At 53.5% G+C, this 21,953-nt stretch overlaps 1 protein-coding gene and 1 long non-coding RNA gene across 2 annotated transcripts; both read left to right on the top strand.

The window, feature by feature from the left end:
• Nucleotides 1–754: 754 nt before the first annotated feature.
• LEMD2 (LEM domain nuclear envelope protein 2) lies at nucleotides 755–20,070 on the top strand. The gene is made up of 9 exons (XM_037052782.1): nucleotides 755–1,485; nucleotides 3,097–3,137; nucleotides 8,180–8,255; nucleotides 11,231–11,307; nucleotides 12,211–12,290; nucleotides 13,887–14,032; nucleotides 15,025–15,126; nucleotides 15,202–15,304; nucleotides 18,685–20,070. Exons 1-9 carry the CDS (start codon nucleotides 810–812, stop codon nucleotides 18,833–18,835), a joined length of 1,452 nt encoding a protein of 483 aa, XP_036908677.1. The 5' UTR covers nucleotides 755–809; the 3' UTR covers nucleotides 18,836–20,070.
• On the top strand, nucleotides 15,311–16,710 carry LOC118991506 (uncharacterized). Its single transcript, XR_005067435.1, has 2 exons — nucleotides 15,311–15,797; nucleotides 16,372–16,710. It is a non-coding gene; the product is annotated as an uncharacterized LOC118991506 (long non-coding RNA).
• Nucleotides 20,071–21,953: the final 1,883 nt, after the last annotated feature.

Raw genomic sequence — 21,953 nt, 5'->3', positions numbered from 1 at the left:
AACAGGCTTACTAACCAACGGGCTAGCAGCGTTAGCTGGAAGTGAACACACAGCTAAGAGAGGTGTTGAGATTCCAGACCCCGAACCTCAATCCATCCCCCATCCATCTCTCCATGTGAGAATCCCACCAATTCCGCACAGCATTCTCGGGAAGCCTGAACTGCCACTGGAGCCCAAGGATATTTGCGTTCCTCTGCCCCCAACAGGGTGCGATGCGGCTCCCCCTCCAGCGCAGGCTCACCACAGGCCTATTCCTCCAGCTCAAGAAAACAGAACTGCAGCCACAACTTGAAGTTGGACAGGTCTCGGAGTATGCCGGAGGGTTCTTCTCTACGACCCAAACAAGATCTTTCCCTGAACGAGCAAGGGATCAGTATGGGGTGCTCAAGCAGAGAGAAGCCAAGGATCCCATCTCTCCACTTTGGCAATGGCTTGCTTTTCACCCTTAATTCATCCATTAAATCAACATGACTTCAATTGAGTGCCTACCACGTGCAAGGGACTAAGCAAGGGTCGGAGGATTCAGACATAAACACCACTTGGTTTTACACGTGAGGAGAAGTAACTGCAGGTGAGGAGGGAAAAGGGAAAAGGAATTAAAACAAATCCCTAAGACCTCCCCAACATGGCGGCCGTACAGGCTGAGTATGACCTCCTCATCATGGCCGGCCAATTGGTTCAGGCTTCGACCTTCTCAACATGGCTACTTGGTGACCTTCCTATCATGGCGCAGGACCCCGCCCGCTCCGCCGCGGCCGCAGACTGGAGCAGTTCCGGGTGCGGTGCGCGCCGGGGGCGGTGTCCTGGCCATGGCCGGCCTGTCAGACCTGGAGCTGCGGCGGGAGCTGCAGGCCCTGGGCTTCCAGCCAGGACCCATCACCGATACCACCCGGGACGTCTACCGCAAAAAGCTGCGCTGCCTGCGGAAGGAGGCCAGGACGCGGAACGAGGAGCGGTTGCGGGAGGAGGCCCGCCTGCGCGCCCGGCCTGCCGCGGCCTCTCTGCGGGCAGAGCCCTGGCCCTCCCCGCCAACCTCCAGCTCCGCTTGCGTTACCGCTGGGGCCTACGGCGATCTCGGGGCCTCCGCAGCTTCCTGGTCTGAGAGCCGCAACCTCGCCTACCCCGCCCGTCCTGTGCCGTTTAGGCGCCACGCTTCGGTCCGGGGCAGCTCCGAGGAGGACGAGGACGCTCGGCCACTCCACAGGGCCGCGCCGGGTCTCGGGACCCGTCGCTGGTGGGCTGCGTCCCAGACCCCAACGCGACTGCCCTCTGCCCTCCTCGGCCCCGATGCGCGTCCAGGCCTGCGGGCGACGCGAGCGGGTCCAGCGGGCGGAGCGCAGGCCCAGCCCGAGGTGGGGCGGTGGTTGGAGCGCTGCCTGTCCCGGCTCTTGCTCTGGGCCAGCTTGGGGCTGCTGTTCGTCTTCCTGGGCATCCTCTGGGTGAAGATGGGCAAGCCTTCGGCGCCGCAGGAGGCGGAGGACCACAGTACGTCCAGGGCCAGCGCAGGGGTGGGCCTGGGTGCGCGTGTATCTGCCAGCACGCCCACATGTCCTTTCTACGCCAGGCTGCACAGTGCCGCACTTGGTCAGGTGCTTCTTGTCTTCCTACCTCCGGACGCTGAGTTTCCTTCCTCCGGCTGTGGGAGAGAAGGCCCGGCGGAGATTCCTGCATCTGAAATAATTGCTGTCTTCACTTTCTCCTGTCCTCATTTTCTGCCCTAGCCCTCCCTACTAATCTATCCTACAACCACGTGCTAGAAGCAATCACTTGTAGTTAACTTTTACCCCAGACTCTGGTTTTCCCAGATAAGAAAAAGCCGCACTCCACCTCTAACAGACATGTCCACCCCCATTCCCTTTTTAGCTATTTCTTCCCTTCTGATGTCTTGCTCAGTCATTCATTAGTGCCCATTTGAAGGCACCCAGGTTTCACTGCCCACGGATGGCATCTGGTTGGGGTCCCAGCTTTGCAGCACCAAAAGGGCCATGTGCTCACTTCTTTGGACCACAGGACCCTCTTGTCGAAGGGAGATGATACTAGTCCTGCCTGTGAGACAGGTGTGGAAGAATCTTTTAAAGGCTCTAAAACTGGTATAAAACTGGTATAAAAGGAGGCATTTATCATTGCTCGCAGCATCCTCATGGAATGTGTTGAGAGAGGGTCCTGTGATTAAAGGACACCCCCAGCCGTGCTTCAGTCCACACTTAGTGACATGGTTAGACATGCCAATAAGAAGTCTGCCCCCAACAGTGTGTTCCCTGAATAGTTAAATTTCCTAAATTTGCCTCTCTGGTAATCCTGAGCTCTAGTCTAACAGGAAACAATATTGAGACCATGGCTTTATAACTTTAAGTGTAAAGTGACACTGTAGTTCACCACAAAAGAATATTCTTTGCAAAGCAGGAATGTGATTAATCCTGTTCCCAGATTTGAGCCAAGGCTACAGCTTTCCACGCCTAGCATCAGCAGCCACAGTGCAGGGAAAAGCTAGATTACGTCCCAGCTGCTGCAGCGGGTGGATGTTTGGGTGTATTAGCAAGTCTGTGGGCATGAGGATCCCAGGCTCGTGCACACACTCAAATAGTCTTGACTATGAGAGCAGCTTACCGCCCCCCCCCTACAGAAAAGCATACCTGGGAGTGTCAGGGTGCTGTCATATTCAAGGCTGAGATGCTTTAAGGCAGCAGCTCTTGGAGGTATTCTGGGATTTACTTGGAGTTCCCTTCTCCGTTCAACGTGTCATTGTTTACAGTTTATAAAACTGGCATGTATGTTGTTCGAGGCTAACTCCTGAGTTAGGCGGGGAAGGTTTTACAGACGAGGAACTGCAGTCCAGAGTGGGGGAGCTGTCCAGAGCCCGTGGCTAATCATTTTCCTCTGGGATTAGGACCCAGCTGTCCTAATTCCTAATCCAGGGCTGAGAAACCCTTCCATTTTATTGTCTGTATTTAAAAGTGCCTCATTTAGATGACATCTTTCTAATCTTCCCTTTATGTTGATAATGTTTTACTTCCCCTGAATTTTGAGAGTAGTCCCTATTTGTACTCTTTCCTCAATCCTCCTTTTAATTTCCTCTGTGTTTTTTCTTGGCCTCAGTGAAATTATTGCCAGTCGACTGTGCGAAAAAAACAGATGAGGTGAGTTTGAGTTTCTTTAGTTTTTTTTCCCTTGTGAGTATGTTTGCCTCCATCAGGAGGTGAACTTCCCCCGAAAAAGATCATTTAATAGGATCCCGTCAGGAGTGCTTCCTTGTAACATGACAGAACCACGTCTGTCTGTGGTGTTTGCGTCCAACCCTTGTGGCAGTTAAGGACTGCTTGAAACAGAGAGTTGAATGCCCCAGGACCCAACTCGGGGATTGTTACTGGTCAGGCGTAGCACTGGGGACTTTGATCTTCTAGCTAAGTCCCTCTTGACCTAGGGGTCTGGGGGGCGGGCTCAGTAAGTTGTGGTGGAAGGGCCTCTATGCTCCCTGGCTTTGGCAGGAGGGGTGGGCAGTTTTTCAGCAACAAGAGGCCATGTTCTCAATTCCACGTTCTCTTCTCCAATAGTACTTTTGTGGCTCTGAAAATGCTGTTCTGATGTGAAACATTGTGGGGAGGGGAGTATTTTAAACACTTCTGAAGTGGACTTGGCCATCTTAGTCTATAGATTGGTTTTATGAAGCTTTAACATCCCCTATAAATAACATTCAGGGACAGTGCCCCATTCACTTACGAAAGGAGTGTTAGTGCGAAGCCAGATGCGGGTACAGGTGGTGGTCTGGGGAAGGGCGAGGCAGTGAACTTTCAGGCCGTAAATCCTACCAGGAGGAGCCTTGTGCCGCTAGAGGCGGGACTCAGCCGTGTCACTGTTGCGTGTGCGCCACAGGACCCCTGGGCCCTCAGTTCACGTACCTGCAGTTCAGGGCCTGGGAAGGAAACAGCGCCCGGCCATCTCCACGCCCCTCATTGACTCTCCCACCCATCTTTGTGGGGGGCGTCCTGGCTCGGTACCCATTTTTATTTCTCTCTGGCTTCTGCTATGCCATATTTGGGGGTGTTTTATTACGTTCATTTATTGCATTCTCCCACCAAATATCTTTGTTTTCCAGTTGTTTTTTAGAAACATATTCATAATAAGTTTCATCTTTCTTTCATCGTAAAAGCAGTTGATGGTTAGAGAATGTAACCCAGAAACATAGGTGGCAACTAGAGGGGAAGCTAGATCTTGAAGACTGAAAACTAGAAAAGGTAAAAAAATAACTTTCCGTAAGACTTCTCTGGTAATAACCAGTTTTGTTTATCTTTTAATTAGAAAACAGCTCCCTGGTTTCTGTTTCTTGGTCTTTCGCATCTGTAAGGGTGTCAGGCCCTCCTCTGAGGCAGACGTGCTCAGGTGAGCCCAGAGGACAGAGTTAGGCCCTTGCTAAAGGTGTGCTAGGTGGGCAGACTGGATACTCGTAACGCTGGAGCAAGCAAAGCCAGGGTCTGGGCCGTCGGCTCTGTTGAGCTGAGATTTCATGAGGTGCCCATGGCCTTCATGGAGGGAGGACCCAGGAGCCGGCAGGTTGGGAGGCACTTCTGGGCTTTGCTGAGGCTCTTGCTGAAAGTCTGTAATTTCTTGTGTGGTCCGGCTCCCCCAGGACCCAGAGGGGCACTTGAGTTTCTTTCCCTTCTCAGCCAACTTGGCACTTTGTGTTTTCGTCCTGCCTTTCTGCTACTGAAAAGGAAGGCCCCGGGGCCAGCACGGAGCCAGGCCGGGCCAGGAGTGCTGTCTGAGTCAGGCTGCCTTGTCTGGGACCTCCCGTCCTCTTTCCTGCGGGTGGTGTCAGTCCCACTTGGCCTAGGTGTTGGGGTTGGAACGGTCTTCATTATCACTGCCTTTTTTTCTACTGTGGCTGTAATAGCTGTTTAGTGTAGGAAATTTGAAAACTGTGACAAAGAAAAACCGCCCATGATTCTGCCACCTAGAGATAATTACTGTTAGTGTTTGGGGGGGTATTTCCTTCCCATCTGTCTATGTATGTTTATAGAATTGGGTTCTCAATGTATATTAAGTTACATTTAACAGTTATTAGCATTTCTCATACCTTGAACATTCTTTAAAATAGTTTGGGCACCTGACTCTACTAGAAGACACACGAGTTGTTTCTGAACATTTATGGTCATGAGTATAAATCTTGGTGACATCATTTTGCACCTTGTAAAGGTTTTTGGGTCTTAGGCAACATCAGGAGACAAACCTTGTCCTCGGAGAGCGTTAGAAACCAAGTTCCCTCAGTACGCGCAGAGCCTGGCCCAGAACCCAGCCTCCTGGCTTCCAGTGCAGGGCTTTGCCCAGTGACACTCCAGAGGAGGCCTGAAACGTGGGCGGTGGGCTTGGAGTCGACTGGCATGACTCCACCACTCATGAGCTGTGGGGTGTTGGTGGCTTACCAGGTGTCTGAACCTCAGTCTCCCCATCTGAGAAATTGGGGTACAGGAAGGGTTGCGGTGACGATTCGGTGCACACTCACATACAAACCACTCAGCACAGCACCTGGCACTTCGCCCACGCTCAAAGAAGAGCAGCCTTTTTTTTTTTAATGTAAATCCAGGGAGTCTGGCAAAATGGGCTCAGTTCTGCTACAGGTGTTGGAGGACTAGGTGTGCATAGATTCTTTTTCCTGTTTTCTTACACAGATGACTTTTCTCCCCTACAATCTCAAGATTTCTAGAAATTGTACTTTTTTAGACAAATCCAGTGTCAAATTAAACATTTGCAGCAGATACTTCACAAGACAGATAGTCCATGGGCAGGTTATAGACACTTGAGTCTTCAAAAAGGGCGGAGTGGCCTGAGGGGGAAAAGACCAGCAGCCCCTGCCGAGCCTGCGCTTTCCCAGGAGGCTTCACTTCTTCCAGCCGGTGCTCCACAGCCCCACCTAATGGCCCTCATTCCTGTGGGAACTGTGGGGCAGGGGCCAGGGAGCCTCCAGGATGGCAGACCTTTACTTATTGCATCTGCTTTCACTGTGCTTCTGCTTTTACAAAGTACCTTTTCAGTCAGTTAAGCCAGTATTTATCGACCCTGTCATTGGGCCCCCCTTTTTGCACAGTTGGGTTTTTATTTTATTGATTATGCTATTACAGTTGTCCCATTTTCCCTCCTTCACTCCCTTCCACCCTGCACACCCTCTCCCACTCACATTCCCTCCTGTTAGTTCATGTCTATGGGTCATACTTATAAGTTCTTTAGCTTCTACATCTCCCATACTATTCTTGCCCTCCCCTGTCTATTTTCTACCTACCATCTATGCTACTTATTCTCTGTACCTTTTCCCCCCTCTCCTTCTCCCACTCCCCTGTTGCTAACCCTCCATGTGATCTCCATTTCTGTGGTTCTGTTCCTATTCTAGTTGTTTGCTTAGTTTGCTTTTGTTTTTGTTTTAGGTGTGGTTGTTAATAATTGTGAGTTTGCTGTCATTTTACTGTACATGTTTTTTATCTTCTTTTTCTTAGATAAGTCCCTTTAACATTTCATATAATAAGAGCTTGGTGATGATGAACTCCTTTAATTTGACCTTATCCGAGAAGCACTCTATCTGCCCTTCCATTCTAAATGAAAGCTTTGCTGGATAGAGCAATCTTGGATGTAGGTCCTTGCCTTTCATGACTTGGAATACCTCTTTCCAGCCCTTCTTGCCTGCAAGGTCTCTTTTGAGAAATCAGCTGACAGTGTTGTGGGAACTCCTTTGTAGGTAACTGCCTCCTTTTTTCTTTCTGCTTCTAGGATTCTCTCCTTCATTTTAATCTTGGCTAATGTAATTATGATGTGCCTTGGTGTGTGCTTCCTTGGGTCCAACTTCTTTGGGACTCTCTGAGCTTCCTGGACTTCCTGGAAGTCTATTTCCTTTGCCAGACTGGGGAAGCTCTCCTTTATTATTTGTTCAAATAAGTTTTCCACTTGTCGCTGTTCCTCTTCCCTTTCTGGTACCCCTATAATTCGGATGTTGGAACATTTAAAGGTGTCCTGGAGGTTCCTAAGCCTCTCCTCATTTTTTTGAATTCTTGTTTCTTCATTCTTTTCTGGTTGAATGTTTCTTTCTTCCTTCTGGTCTATACCGTTGATTTGAGTCCCAGTTTCCTTCCCACCAGTATTGGTTCCATGTACATTTTCCTTTATTTCACTTAGCATTGCCTTCGTTTTTTCATCTAACTTGCGACTATATTCAACCAATTCTGTGAGCATCCTGATTACCAGTGTTGTGAACTGTACATCTAATAGGTTGGCTACCTCTTCGTAGCTTAGTTGTATTTTTTCTGGAGCTTTGATCTGTTCCTTCATTTGCACCTTTTTTTTTTGTCTTGATGCACCTGTTGTGTAGTGAGGGGCAGAGCCTTAGGTGTTCGCCTAAGAGGGATAACCTATGTGGGTGTGCTGTGATGCTGTATGTGGGGGGAGGTGTCCAAGAGGGAACAGTGGCACTTGTTCCCCTCTCTGCAAGTTTTCAGTCACTTCCCCCACTTCCCACAAGCAAATTGGGCTCTTCTGGTGCTGATTCCTGGTGGGTGGGTTTGTGTACATTCTAGGACCCTGTGGGTCTTTCCAAACTCTCCTGTAAGTCTGGGAGTTTCTCCCACTGCCTCAACCCCCACAGGTGTTTTCAATCAGAGGTTTGAGGCTTTGTGTCCCCATGCTGGAGCCCTGGGTTGTGAGGTCTGTCTCACTCCCCAATTGTTCCTCCCAGTTTTTCTGCGCACAAATGTGGTACCGCCTGCTCCACCAGGAGCCGCCGCAGCCTTGCCGGCCAGCTACAGCCTTGTGCGCCCCACTGCACACTCCAGCGCGGGGTCCGCCAGCCGCCACCTTGTCACAAGTCCTCACTACACACCTGACTCCGCCCCTCTTACCAGTCTGGGTGAATGTTTCTTCTTTACCTCCTTGGTTGTCGGACTTCCATACAGTTCGATTTTCTGTCAGTTCTGTTTGTTTTTTGTTTTTAAATTGTTGTCCTTCTTTTGGTTGTGCGAGGAGGCATAGTGTGTCTACCTACGCCTCTATCTTGGCCAAAAGTCCCACTGTAGAATTGGTTTTGATTTTTTAAAAGCATGAGTACCACTTAGTACTTGATAGTGTAGCCGACAAGATAAAGCCAGACAGACAGACTCCTGCCTTGCCACCATCTTTGCTGACCATGTGTCCTATGCCCTCTCAGTTCTGTCAGGCCAAGCAAAAGGCGGCCTTGCTGGAGCTGCTGCATGAACTCTACAACTTCCTGGCCACCCAAGCCGGTGAGTAGGTCTCGAGGCCCCAGATCCTCGTGAGCAGATCGTGGGCGGCTGAGGCGTTCTGTGGTTGTCTCCCAGAAGACACACTCATAGACCGAGTCTCCACTTCCCTGTTCCCCACTCAGACATTTGTTTGAGCCTTACATTTGGGCAAAACACATTTGGTTCTCATATCCCATTAAAGGTCCCAGGGCCCTGGGACATGCACAGGACTTTCAGCAGCTGTGTGCCCTTCTCTGGGGCAGCCCCACCTCATGCTCTGGGGGTCTGTGTTACACTGGAGGGGCCAGGCCCCAGGTCTCAGAGTCCGAGTTGTCCCACCTGGAGGACCTGCCTGCACCGGATGGTTGGCCAGGACAGGCAGAGGCTGGGGTGTGTGACAGGGCCCTGCTTGGTAGGCTGAGCACATTCAGGCCTGGGCAGCCTGCCAAGGCCCTGGTGTCGCATCTGGTCCTGATCACCCCAGCTGGCTGCAGGACCTTGGACAAGTCCTTGATAGTCTCAGGGCCTCTGTCTCTCTGTTACTGAGTGATCTTGTGTCTGTCTTTTCCTTATAAAATGCAGTCAAGTGCTGTTCTCTGGAGGACGGCCTTCTCAGCACCCCAGGAAAGACCCCCTGAAAACCCCTTCCAGAAGGCTCCCCTGCTATTGTATTTGGTAAACCAGGTCCTCGAGGCCAGAGGATCACCTACATTATTGTGTCTTCCTCACACCTGGCGTCTAAGAAGACTCTCGAAATCACTTGCTGATGACATAGATGAATTCCCAGTGAGGTGCCCGTGTTAAATACACTCAGCATGAGAACCAGATGGAGCTGTTCAGCCTTATGGGATGTTGGAGAGGCGCCTCTTCCCTACAGACCAACACTTACCTAAGGTTGTTGCTGGGAAGTCAAGGTCGAGCAGACTTCTACTGGGCCCTCAGTCCTCAGGGCCACGTGTGTGGGCCTCAGCTCTGCCACCTCTTCCCTCCTGGCTGGTGGAAGACTGGAGGTTGTCAGGGGGGCATCTGTGACCTCCTTAGAGGAGCAATAGGAGTTGGGGCTCACGGCATCACGGACGCCGTGGGCATTTCCCTATGCCCAGGTGCTCGGGTGTAAGTTCTGGCCTAAGAGGGTGTTCTAAACATTTGTGACTTGACTGGTCCAAGCACCGGCAGCATCCGCACCGCCCAGAGCTCTTTGGAAGTGCAGAATCTCAGGTCACATCCCAAACCTACTGAATCAGTCTGCATTTTAATAAGACTCCAGGGGATAAAGCTGAGAAGCTCTGCTCTTAGACTGTGACTCCTAGTAGTCATTTCTCCTGCATCCCACCCTCCAGGTGGGATTCTCATCTATGCTGCTGTCCTGTGACAAGCCTAACAGGGGCAGCTCTGAGGATGTGCATCTCACTGAGACAGGCTGCCCAGGAGTGTGGGCTCTCTGCTAAGCAGTCCTCCCATCACCCCACCTCCTGTTACAGGTCAGCTATCAGCAGGGCACAGTGCTGACCTTTGTAGGGAACACGATGGCTCAGCCCAGGGTCCTGCTGCAGGCCACCTCCCTCCCTGACCACTGGGAGATATAAGAGGCCATTAGATGAGAACTGAAAGGCCAGAAGTTTCCAGAGGCACAATGCCTTCTAGCTAGAATAATTAGGAAAGTGTCATGGGGGAGGCCCTGAAGTCCAGGTAGGATTGGTTTTGTGTATGTGGGGGGACAGGTGAGGTCAAAGAGGCAGGAAATTACAGGGTCAGGGATGGAAACAGTGGCTTTGTGGGGGAAGGAGAAACGGAGTGGAGTTTGAAAGGGTCAGTTGGGGCCCACGGATGCCAGGCCACCAAGGCTTAGTCTTGCAGGCAGTGAGGGCCAGTGACGTGCCGAGAGCCAGGTGCTAGGAAGGCAGCACTCAAATGGAATAGTGACATTTAAGCAGAATTAATTTAAAGCTTTAAACTGTGAATGAGAAAGGGGGGAGGAGGAAACCAGTCAGGAGGCCATGGCCATGGTCTAGGCAGGCCATCTGGTTGGGGGCAGGAGAATGGGAGAAGCCAGCTTGGTCTTGGGACCCAGAAGGTCAAGATCAACTTTGAAGTAGGAACAGTGGGCTTCAGTTCATTCTCAAGATTTTGAATGTTGTCTTCAGCCACTCCTCCCCAGCACACAGACACACGGAGTGGCCATCCAGAGCCCCCAGACTGCCAGGCGAAGGGCAGTCAGACCACGTGTGAGGGTTAAGGGTCTTTACCTGCCTGGCCCTGCATTGCCCCTGCTCAAGGGGTGCAGTGGTGAAGCGGCTCACGGTGGGCAAACCGCAGTGGGCGATCGAGAGCCAAGGGCTGTGGTTGGCCCCCAAGTTCCTAGCAGTCTGGCCAAACAAGGGGCCCCACAGGCTTTGGGCTGGACCTGAAAGAATGGCAGGACTGGGGGGGCTCCCAGCTCCATCCTGGGTGGGAACTGGCCACCCAGGGTACTTAGAAGGGAGCGCTGCAGAAACCCCGCTGTCCCCCACACAGACACCCCCTTCCTCCAAGGGGCATTTGCATGTCCATCCAGACCCCCTCAAAACCATGGGCCTGGCGTGCAGGGTTACCTGCCCATACCATGCGTCAGAAAACTGCAGTGCCTGTCGCCTCCCTGCCTGTCTTTTCCCAAGCTGTGTTTGTTTATAGCGCCATTCCGGCATCTTCCAGAGCTATCTGTCTGATCCTTTTAGGGATCAATTGCAAACAGACCTTGGTATTGGGCAGCTTTTAAGTCATTTAATGCAAATCACTGCACTGCTTTGCAGGTCAGGTTTTAATGATCTAGAATCGACCCAGGCTAAATGGCTTTTGATCCTGCTGCAGAGTGAAGATTCGGGCGGAAGCCAGAGCCCCAGGCCACACGCTCCCTCTCAGAGCTAATGGCTTGATTCTTGCTGCATTTCTTTAGTCTGCTTCAGAGTAATTTTTTCACCTCTTTTTTGCGTTTGAATGTGTGTTTTTTCCCCTCCTAGGTAATTTTGAGTGTGGAAATCCAGAGAAGCTAAAAAGTAAATGCATCCCCGTCACGGAAGCACAGGAGCACATCGTGGTGAGCAGGCCGGGCGCCCACACTCCTGGGAGGCCCTGGCGCTTTGGTGTTGGTTTTCAGACTTCGTGTTTGTTTCTCCTCTCCTTTTCACTTTGTGTTTGGTTTTGGAGGTTTTGCTCTTTCGCTTTTTTAAATTGAGTTGAGTGTTAGGCAGCCTTAATTAAGTTAAGGCAGCAGTGGGGAATGACTGGGACCAAGTTGAACTATGAGCTGGAGTAAACCTGCCACATCCCTGTTGCGTGTGCGTGTGCGTGCTGCTCACTATTGACCGGCAGTGCGGGCCACAGCAGGCTGCCCCTTCTAAAAATGGTCCTGTCGCTTGCTCCTCCTTCAGTTTGCTTTCCGCCTCTTCTCAGCGGCTTTAAGAATGCACCTGTTACCTGCCCATTCATCCTCTCCCCTTACGAGTACTGTGTGGTCTGTTTGATTGTCCATGTGGCCTCAGGATGATAGAATTATGGATGTGGAGCTGGCGGGAACCTTGGTCACCTAGTCCAATTTTCATTTCACAGATGAAGAAACTGAGGCCCACAGAGGGGCAGGGACTTGTACAAAGCCAAACACCGGGGATTGGTGGCCAAGCCCCTCAACCCCCACACTTTTTTTCATTTTACCCAAGGTGGGCTGCTACCTCACTGGCCTTCAGTCCTTGAGAAAATTCTATCCTTTTGGCTGCTGGAGACCCCCATTGTTTCCCTGCATGTGCTTCCCCGTCGCCTCCTCCAGTTACAGCCTCTTCCTCGGCTCTCATTTCCTTCCTGCCAGACGGCTGCGCATTGAGCTGAGCATGGCTTTGGGGCGTGCAGAGGAGGGCTTCCTGAACCCAGCAGCAGAATAACGTTGCTCTAGCTGCTCCGCCCAGACCCAGAACTAATCTTCCTTGGGCCCTGCCCACTTCCACAGAACGTGACTGGCAGCTCCCCCGCCAAGTTTGAAGCGGCCCTGGCCTGGATACTGAGCAGTAACAAGGACGTGGGCATCTGGTGAGTGAGTGCGAGCGGGGCATCCTGAAGGGCTCTTGCAGCCGCTGTCCTCACCCATCAACTGACTCCCTGGCTCCAAAAGAGGCGTCTGGTGTCCGATGGTGGAGGGCGGGTCTCCCAATTGCATGGCTGTGGGCTGGGCTCAGAGCTGGCCGTGGGAGGAAGAAGCACTGGGAAGCAGGGCAAGGAGCAGTTTCAAGATGAGACACAAAACGCAGGTGTCAAGACGGCAGGCCAGTGTTCCAGCTAAACCCACTCCACGTGCCTCAGTCTGTGCTGTTTCAGTTCACCAGCTCCCCGTGGTTTTCTGGAGTGGGCGTTTTTCTACACGTCCTTTCCTCGGGCTGGTTTCCATTTGTAGATGAAATGATTATGCATGTTGGTTTCACTCTATGGAAATTGCAAAAGGAAATACTGGATTTTATTCTGACTGGGCAGCTTCACCTCATCTTTCTGTGGCGAGCACCATTAGCAGGGGCAGTGAGCCCTTTCACCCCCCTGGAAAGACCCCATAGGGCGGGGTGTGCGACACTGGCTAATGCCGGAACCGAAAGTTCCCTGCTCGAGAAGCATTTGCCCCATCACCCCACTACCCGGTGTCCGGGCTTCTAGGGGCTCTGCTCAGGTTACAACTCCAGATACTAAAACACACTCTGGGATATTGTTATTTTCCTCTCTAACCCACCCAGGTTACTAACTCCATCAGCTGTGCATTCAGTGAAGCCTAGGGCCGCTTGGCCTAAAACTGGAAAACTGGATGCATGGTACAATTAAAATTCATTGGCTTAAAAAAAAATAAAGCTTCCCTGAGTGGCCGAACAATTTTCCTATGTTAGAGAAGGTGGTAACTGTACGCAGCCGCTAACACGGGAGAACGGTGGCCCTCACCTTTCCACATCGGGGAGGGCAGCCCAGAGGGTGGCTGAGCTGGCCCGGATGGCCAGGGTTAAAAGTGGGTCGTGAGAAACTGGGACACTTGAGGTACCAGCCCTTCCAGGGTGCTGTGCAGAGCATGCGCTTGCCACCTAGCTGGAAGGTGTGGGTGTTGGCATCCCGTGAGTCCTAACATCTCCTCACTGAGGGTCAGGACGGAGGCGCCGTGCCGGGGCCAGGCCTCGGAGAGCCAGGTTCTCGTGCCCTGTGCCTTGCTGCGCCTCCTGATCTCCTCCCTTAAACAGCTCATGCGCCTCCTCATGACTAAGGAAAAGCACACTCTCCCAGGCTCTGTCTTTCGGTTCTTACCACAGTGCAAAGCCAGTGGTTCAGTAAACATTTCCATTTCTCTGTGCTGGGAGGTGGGAATCCAATTTATAGTTTAATCTTTCGCACACTGTGAGGGGCTGTCAAAGACCCAACAAGGGGGACATCACGTTAGCAGTAGGGGTTCAAGCATGCTGCTTCTTTAAAGCTTTATTCTTTCTAAGTAGCCAACGTGGGAAATTTCTGGGAAGAGTGCAACCAGGATACCAAGTCTGTTTTATAAGCAAGAAGAGGCCTTGAAGCCTCCTTCCTTCTCCTCCTCCTACGGAAGACGGGGCTTAGACTGCAGCTCTTCAGAGCTTTTAGACATGTTTCCAACCCCATGTTCTGTTTCAGTTTGAAAGGAGAAGACCCATCTGAATCAGTGACAGCCGTGGACAAAGTGGTCTGCTTGGAATCGGCCCGCCCCCGCATGGGTGTGGGCTGCCGCCTGAGCCGAGCCCTGCTCACCGCCGTCACCCACGTGCTCATCTTCTTCTGGTGTAAGTTCTTGCACACAGCGCCTCCCAGGAGCCCGGCTCGTGACACTCATGGGCACATGTGATGAGTTACGGAAACCTGGCCTTCGAGTGCTTATTTCTGTCTAGTGAGCCCGAGGTCTGTAGTAAAACAGAGGGCGTGAACAAGCCAGCTTCTGCTCTGGGTTGTCCTACCTGTAGAGATTGGTGCCAGGAACATGAGGTTAACTAGAAACGTCCTTGACTCAGGGAAGTGGACTGTCTGTGTCCCTGAGAGGGAGCCTGGCCTGGGCTGCAGGTGGGCGTTGTCCCTTCCAGGACCCCAGAATACAGGCCACTGCGAGGGGGAGATGCGGCGGGAGCTTGGCCTAATTTTACTTCCTGAACTGTGTAAACATCTCCTGGGAAGCTACAGACACCTGATCAAGGCAGGAAGAACCCAGGGTGCTGAGCTGAAAAGCAGAGTTCAGGCCTTATCTCCCAACAACAGGGCTGCCTTTGAGTGGAGAGCTTGGGGAGTCTCTGAGGGCAAAAAGTCGAGTCACAGAACCCGCTGGCTCTGCTGAGATAGCCAAGCTACAAATCATAGGCGTCTGGGTGTGCACACAGCTCCCTCTCCCATGCCATCGGGCACAGACGTCATTATCGGCGGCAGCATCTCGGAACACAAAGGGCCCAGCATGTACTCATGCACAAAACCCCAGGTGCTGGTTCACAGGGAGGAGATGAAAGCCCCGGAATGGGGCTGGGAGGAGCGGAGTTCTGGACTGCTGGAGATGCCTCTGGTGACAACTCGCGGGGAAGGAGATGATCACTTCATAGCCTGTCCTCCCTGTGCATTTCTGTGTCCTTTGTTTCCTGCCTGTGAGCCCTGGGCCTGACACATAGTAGGTATTCAGATCGCATTTGCAGCTCACCCACAGCCTCCAGCACAGTGACTGCCCATAGGGAGACCCAGTGCGCATCTGAACAGCCTGAAGTGATGTGAGCCTTCATAGCGCTTTGTTCCTACACAGGCTTGGCCTTTCTGTGGGGACTCCTGATCTTCCTGAAATACCGGTGGCGCAAGTTGGAAGAGGAGGAGCAGGCCATGTATGAGATGGTGAAGAAGATTATAGGTGTGTGGCCCCTGGGAAAGGGCTGCTGGCAGCCAGCAGCGGTCTTGGCCCTAAATTGCGCCCTCTGTCCCGCAGATGTAGTCCAAGACCACTACGTGGACTGGGAGCAGGACATGGAGCGCTACCCGTACGTGGGCATTCTGCACGTGCGCGACACGCTCATCCCTCCACAGAGCCGGTGAGTGCCGGGTCTGATGCCACCAAGTGCCTGGCATCAGGCGGCCCCAACCTCACAGGTGGGGGCGCTGTCCGCACCTCTTGCTGATCCTCCAGCGCTCAGCTTTCTGTGGCAGAAGGCACAGACAAGTATAGGGGCTGGTCCCACTCCGGCCCTGTTAGTGTTGACACCGGTTGGGGTGCTTTGGGCAGCAAGTACCAAAACCACCCTGTTCCCCGAGGGGCTCGGGCAGGGAAGGACCTGGCGGGTTTCCACGGGTGGCATGCAGAATCATGTGGGCTCCAGGCACAGACAGTCAGGTCTTGGGTTCCATTTCTCCGGTTCTCGTCCTGCCCTCCATGGATGTTGTCGGCTGGCGGAGTTCCTCATAGCCACGAGACGGCACCTGCCTGCCGGCAGGGGAGGGCGGGCTTCCTGTTGTTCCCACGAGCAAGGGAAAACCTCCCCAGAAGCTGCCAGCGACCTCTCCTTGAGGCTTCGCTGGTCAGAATTGGTTAGTTACCCTTAAATCCATCACTGGCAAGGAGAAGACTTTCTCAAATTTTTCTTTAAGAATTTTTTAATGGTTGGTTTTATTCTCATTTGAGGGAGAGCGGGAGGGGGAAAATGGAGAGGAACACTAAGTGAGAGAAATAAATACCAATGGGCTGTCTCCTGCATGTGCCCCAACCAGGGATTGAGCCCACAACCCAGGCATGTGGCCTGGCCAGGAATCTAACCAGCGACCTTTTGGTTACGGGGCGACACTCCAACCCAGCCAGCTGCTTTTCAAACACACTAAACTATGCTCCACAGTCAGAAATGCCCATTACCTGAAATGTGATGGTCCAGTTCGCGCACGCGCATACATGCAGTCGACAACGAATGGAACCAGTCTCCAGGGTACTGCATGGGGAGGGATGGCAGTCTTGTCATGCCAGGCTTCAGGGCCACCTTCAACATGGGCTACAGGTGCTGGATGGGCCCCTGAAAAAACCAGGGGTGAGTAGAGTTGGGGGACTGAGTCCCAGGAGGCAGCCAGCAGAGTCCCCCACAGTGTCACTCTGCTTATCCTCCATCCACCACAGGTTTCGCTGTGGCCTCGGGCTGGCCGGGCGCCGCCATCTCCTGTCCGATGGATGTTAAGACTCACACTTGCCAAGTGCTCCCTGTGAGCTAGGCACTGCTCTGAGCCCTCTACAGTGCGTACTCCCTCACGTGGCTCTCACCATGGCCTTGGGAGGCAAGAACAGAAAGAACCCCATTTTGCAGATGATGAAATGAGGCGCAGAAAGGTTAAGAAACTTGATCAGAGGCCCGCAGCTGGTGGCATCTCTGTGCTTCCCTTGCTGGGCTTTTTGGTCCCAACCCAAGAGGAATTGGGAGAGGAGTAGAACTTTAAAGGGCCTTCTTTAAAAAAAAAAAAAGGTTTTATTATTCTTAGAGAAAGAGAGGGAGAGAAACATCAATGTGTGGTTGCCTCTCGTGTGCCCCGCACCATGGACTTGGCCTGCAACCCAGGCATGTGTCCTCACTGGGAATCGAACTGGCCACCCTCTGGATCACAGGCCAGCACTCAACCCACTGAGCCACACCAGCCAAGCTAAAGGGCTCCTTTTAAATTTGAAGACATTTAATAACATTTAATAACTGTTATGACCACCCCACCCCCTGGGAAGGTGTGGGCAGGAAGCTTAGACTGTCGTGTCCTCAGCATTAGGCAGCCCCTGGGGAAGGTCTCAGAGGGGCCAGCCGGTGCACCCAGACTGGTGCTCCCTGATTGCTACGAGGAGCCAGCACGGGACCAAGGGTAATGACCTCTCTGGGCTACTTTCCTCACTCTTGGAACAGATAATACCACTTCCTTGCAGAGGCCTCCGGTGGAGAGGCTGGCATTCACTCATTCACTCAGCAGCGTTTATTGGTGCCTGCTCCTGCCACACTGTCCCAGGTCATGGGGAGACGGTGGGGAGTGGACGAAGCCTGCTGGAGCATTGGTTCTAAGGAGGAAGACACGGGGAAGGAGGCCTGAGAATGTGTACTGGTAGATAGTGACAGGTTCTCAGGAGAGGAGCAGGGTGTCAGGAGGCAGCCTCTTAGCTCACTTAGCTTAGCCCTTGAACACTCATCAGGGCAGCCGTTACTGCTTGGGCTTTAATTATATGCAACACGCATTTACTTAAACTGGAGCAGGAAGTGGCATCGCCCCTTGTCACAGCACAGAGACACAGGCAGCCACCCTGTAGGGTGAGTGACCGGGAGGCTCAGGCCCTGCCACTCTCAGCTTCTCGATTCTTCTCCAAGCCGCCGGTCAGTTCAGCGAAGCTCTGGACTCACGGGTGTGTGAGCTGCTGCCAGCCCTGCACAGCACACGCGGACATGCCCTGTGGGTGAGGGTCTGCTCCTGAGAGCGGGGGGGGGGCACGTGGGAAGAGAGTGCAGTGAGGAAGCAGGGAGCTGAGGAGAGAAGCTGCTGGGAAGCCTGGGAAGGACGACCCCCACAGAGCACGGGCTGCTGCCCCCTCTCAGGGCTCAGTATGACGGGCTCAGTCCCCAGGCATGTGGCCTTGGCCAGACCAGCCGAGTGGGGGGTGCCGAACAGCTGTGGGCTTTGGTCAGTGGCAGGACCCACCCCTGGGGAAGCCTCGACACCCCCTCTGCCTCCTGACTCACGGGTCACCTCAGGAGCTCCCTACCCTTTGTCCTCCCGCAGGCTGAGCCTTCCTGCTCTCACACACACACTCACTTCCCATGCGAGGGTTCGTGGGGAAGTGGCTGCAGGGCTGTTGACAGACACAGCAAACCCTAGATAGCCAAGCACCCTACCCACCTGCCCTAGTGTTGTCCTATCTGGCCCAGAGCTGGGAGAGGAAATGGGGCTCTCCAAGGGGATGCGGAACCTCTGCTACTGGTGAGGAAGCTGTGCCTGGTAGCCCAGGTTCCAGGAGTGGCTCCAGCTTCCGGACCTTCCCGACCTTCCCAGCTGGATGTTTAGCTCATCCCCATCCCCTGAAGTGCTAAGGAGTTTGTGGACTGAGCAGCCCAGTGGCCACCCTTTAATTAGCCCACATGAGGCATTAAGATGCAGGCACAACTGGTGGTGGGCTGCCTGGCCAGTCTGCTGTGATATCAGGCCCGGTGAGCAGTCCCTTCCCACTCCAGCTCCTGGGGCCACTCCAGACACCTCTGGCCCCTTTCAGCTTCCTGTAACGGAATGCTTTTAGAGCAGAAAAAGTGGAGTCATTTGTCCAGGGCCCCCCAAATGTCCCTCTGCAGGAGTCCTATTGGTACCTGATGGCTGCTCCTTCCATAGATAAAGTCTACTCGGAATTCGGGAGCTTTGTCCCCCTTTATACAAAGGGCGTCACCCACGGACCAGCTGTCCCTCCTTCTCTCTGCAGGAGGCGCATGAAGAGGGTCTGGGACCGCGCTGTGGAGTTCCTGGCCTCCAACGAGTCCCGGATCCAGACAGAGTCCCACCGCGTGGCAGGAGAAGACATGCTGGTGTGGAGATGGACTAAGCCTTCTTCCTTCTCTGACTCAGAGCGATAAACTTCAACTGAGGCCGGTTCCCAGCCAGCCCATCCCAGCCAGCCCCCTCGGGCTCAAGAGGACCAGCAGACCTGCTGGTGCTGGATTCACACTTGCCTTGACTTTCACCTCCTCCTGACCTTGTTCCAAAGGTCTCTCTCTGTCAGACTCTTAAGAGATTAGCTTAGCAGGAAAGTGTGAGCTTTCTTGGAGGCTGGAGGAAAGAGGCCAGGGGCAGGTGGGTAGCTTGTCCTCTGCTTCGGCCCCATCTTCTCTGTGCTGTTCTGCTGGCAGAGAAGTGGAGAAGGGTTCGTTTTTCACAAATAGAAAAGATAAAAGCAGCAGCTGTGAGATCCTGCAGAGTGAGTGTGGAGTTAGGTGTGGCCACTGGGCAGGGAGGTGGGGTGAGATGAGCTGGAGCAGCAGGGGTCAGGGAGCAGCTTATCCATGTGCCTTTGGGGGTTGTTACCTGGGAGCTCCAGGGCGAAGGGAGAAAGCCATCCTCCAGCTGGTTGGGTCCTCTTATCCTGAAGGGGAGGGTGCTAGAAGTTAGAACAAGTACTACAGGAGAATTATCTAGAAACGGATGACCCTGGCACAGAGGCCCTCATGTCAGGAGGTGTGAGCTGCTGGGTGGCTTCCTGGGAGGAACCTGGGGTGGTCACAGGGCCTGAGAGCAGAGGGAGTGTGGGACTGCACCAGCCACCATCTCCCTGGCCTCTGAAGGAAGCCTCCCAGGGCAGCCCTGTCAGTGGTGCTTCTCATGGAAGACGAGGTTTTAGACCGAACCTTCAGCCAGGGCACTGCTTCACGCCCACAGCACCGATTCCAGGACTTCAGGAGCCTCATGCTTCCAGTGTGGGAAGAGCACCTTTGTTTACAGCAACCACCAGCCAGGGGCTGGTTAACCAGAACCTTCAGCGCACACTGGTTTCTGTGCTCACAGGAGGTGCGGTGGTCACACTACTGCCCCCTGCTGGCCACCAGAGATCCGGGCTGCGCCACCTCAGACCTTCCCAGCCACCAGCCCAGCAGCCTCTGGTCAGAGGCAGTCTCTGGAAACAGGCCCGTGCAGGGCCTTATTAAGTGCGGGAGCCTCTCCAACTGAATCTCGTCCCGTTCTTCACATCTACAGCAGGCCGGCGAGGGGGCAAGCGGGGAGTTGCAACAGCTGCTTCCAAAAGGCATTAATCGCCCCTTTCTGGCCTTACTGGTGTTTTTTCTTTTCTTAATAAAGCTCAGTCTTCCTCGTTTGAGCAATGCTCTCCTTTTCTCTGAGGTCTGGGTGACTGGCGAGGCGGGATCTGAGCGCTGGCGCTAAGGCAAAGAAATGGTCTCATGATCAGACTTCAGGTAGAAAAAGGAACGCAACAGGCTTCAATATCAGGGTTGATAAACAATTTATGAAAAATGGGTGTACTGCTCGCCTGTGGTTCTTTCCCTTTTCCCCAAAGCAATGTAAGAGGAAGGGCGTTGTGCCGTCCTTAACACAGGCTCAGGGGCCCCATGGGCTGAGCAGGATCCCTGGGCCTTCCTGCCTCTGGGCTCATGGGTCCCTCAGCAAGCCTGTTTTCACATAACAGTGACGAACCCTACAGGGCAAACTGACCAGCAGCCTGTTTGGTCACAATGGGTGACAGAGTGGAGGTCCAGGGATCTTCCCTTGGGCCCCAGTTCCACCTCCCTTCAAGGTCCCAGGTGCTCAGACCAGCCTCAGGAGACAAGCAGTGTGAGGCTGGGTGGGGCTCCTTGGCAGCTAATGCATCCTGAGGAGGCAGGAGGTTGGTGCTGGCAGCAGAGGTGTCTCCTCAGAAGGCCCACCACAGGGAGAACGGAAGTGCAGCCTGGGGGCCACACCTGCAGGGCAGAGGTTTGCCTAGTCCAATCCTCTGGCACCGCCCCTACCCTGGGGCACAGCAGGTGTGGGGTAAGAGCTGCTGGCATCTGGGGTTGGCACCCCGATGGGATGGGGGGCTGCCCTCTCAGGCAGCATGGGAAAAGGGCAGCCTCTGAGCTTCCTAGCCACACCCATTCTGCCTGTGGGTGGTGACTGGCCAGAGTTGTGTCCCGTCCTCCCATCAGCTGGAAACTTAGTGGGTAAATTGACAACTGAACCCAGAAACAATACAGAAGACAATGAGCCCATCTTCCCCTTTTCTGTTTTTCACTGAGAGATTTTTCCCTGCACTGTGTTTTGTCTTGAGCTGGGGAGGGAGCTAACGCAGGGGTCCATTTCTGTGAAGCTGTAAGGAGAGCAGGAACGAGATCAAAATAAATAACAAAAGCCACCGCCCCACACCCCGCCGCCAGCCAGGCCCTTTATGGTCCACAGAGCGCTGGGCACAAAGGCTGCAGGTGCATCTTCAAAGGGCTCAGGCTCAGACCCAGCTCTGCAGCCCACTCAGCTTTGAAGGGCCATGGACAGTGAAGGGTGCTGGATCTGCCCAGGCAGGGCCCCAGGGCACCTTTGGGTGGGAGCTTTGTTGAGAGACTTCGATTCCTCCCCCTGATACCTTCCAAGCACTTGCTGGGCCACACACCTGTGAACAGCATGTAGGCTCCAGAGGCACCAATATAGAAGCTTGGAGGTGAGGTGGTACCCACAAACCTCAGCCCTGGTGTCCACCCAGGAGCTCCAAGCCACCTTCCAGAGTCTCAGCTCAGGAAAAAGGTAAACATGGCCATTTGTCACTGACTTACAAGAACTGCAGTAGCAGCTGTTCCCCTTAATTAATACATCATTGACTTTGAGCCTCAAAAAATCCCTTTGTTGAGGCAGGGGTGTGGACTCAAATCCATTATCCTGTCAGCCTCCCCCAGAGGGAAGGGCAGGGCACTGTGGTGCCAAGAGGTGACCCAGGTTTTCTAAAGCAGCTCCCCTGGGCAGCCAGGCCAGCTCTCCACTCAGTCCCCAGAGAAAGCTCTAGAGTCAAGGAGATAATCTGGCCAAAGGGTCCCACAATGCACCAGGGAAAAGAGGGGTTGGGTGGGGGACACCACCCCCTGGTGCTGCCTTTTCTGGGGGTGGTGCTGCACTGGGCAGCGTGGAGTTGGGGGCCTGCCCTTTACTGCCTGGGACCTCGAGCAGGCTGCTGTATCCCCACAGCAGGGGAAGTTATTAAGAAAGAAATGAAAAAAT

Source organism: Sturnira hondurensis, unplaced genomic scaffold (genome assembly GCF_014824575.4).
Source record: "Sturnira hondurensis isolate 20B ecotype Veracruz unplaced genomic scaffold, ASM1482457v3 Scaffold0007578, whole genome shotgun sequence".
In the NCBI taxonomy this organism is placed as follows: Eukaryota; Metazoa; Chordata; class Mammalia; order Chiroptera; family Phyllostomidae; genus Sturnira; species Sturnira hondurensis.
Note: the sequence above shows the minus strand (reverse complement) of the source record. Positions and strands in the feature narration are given on the sequence as shown.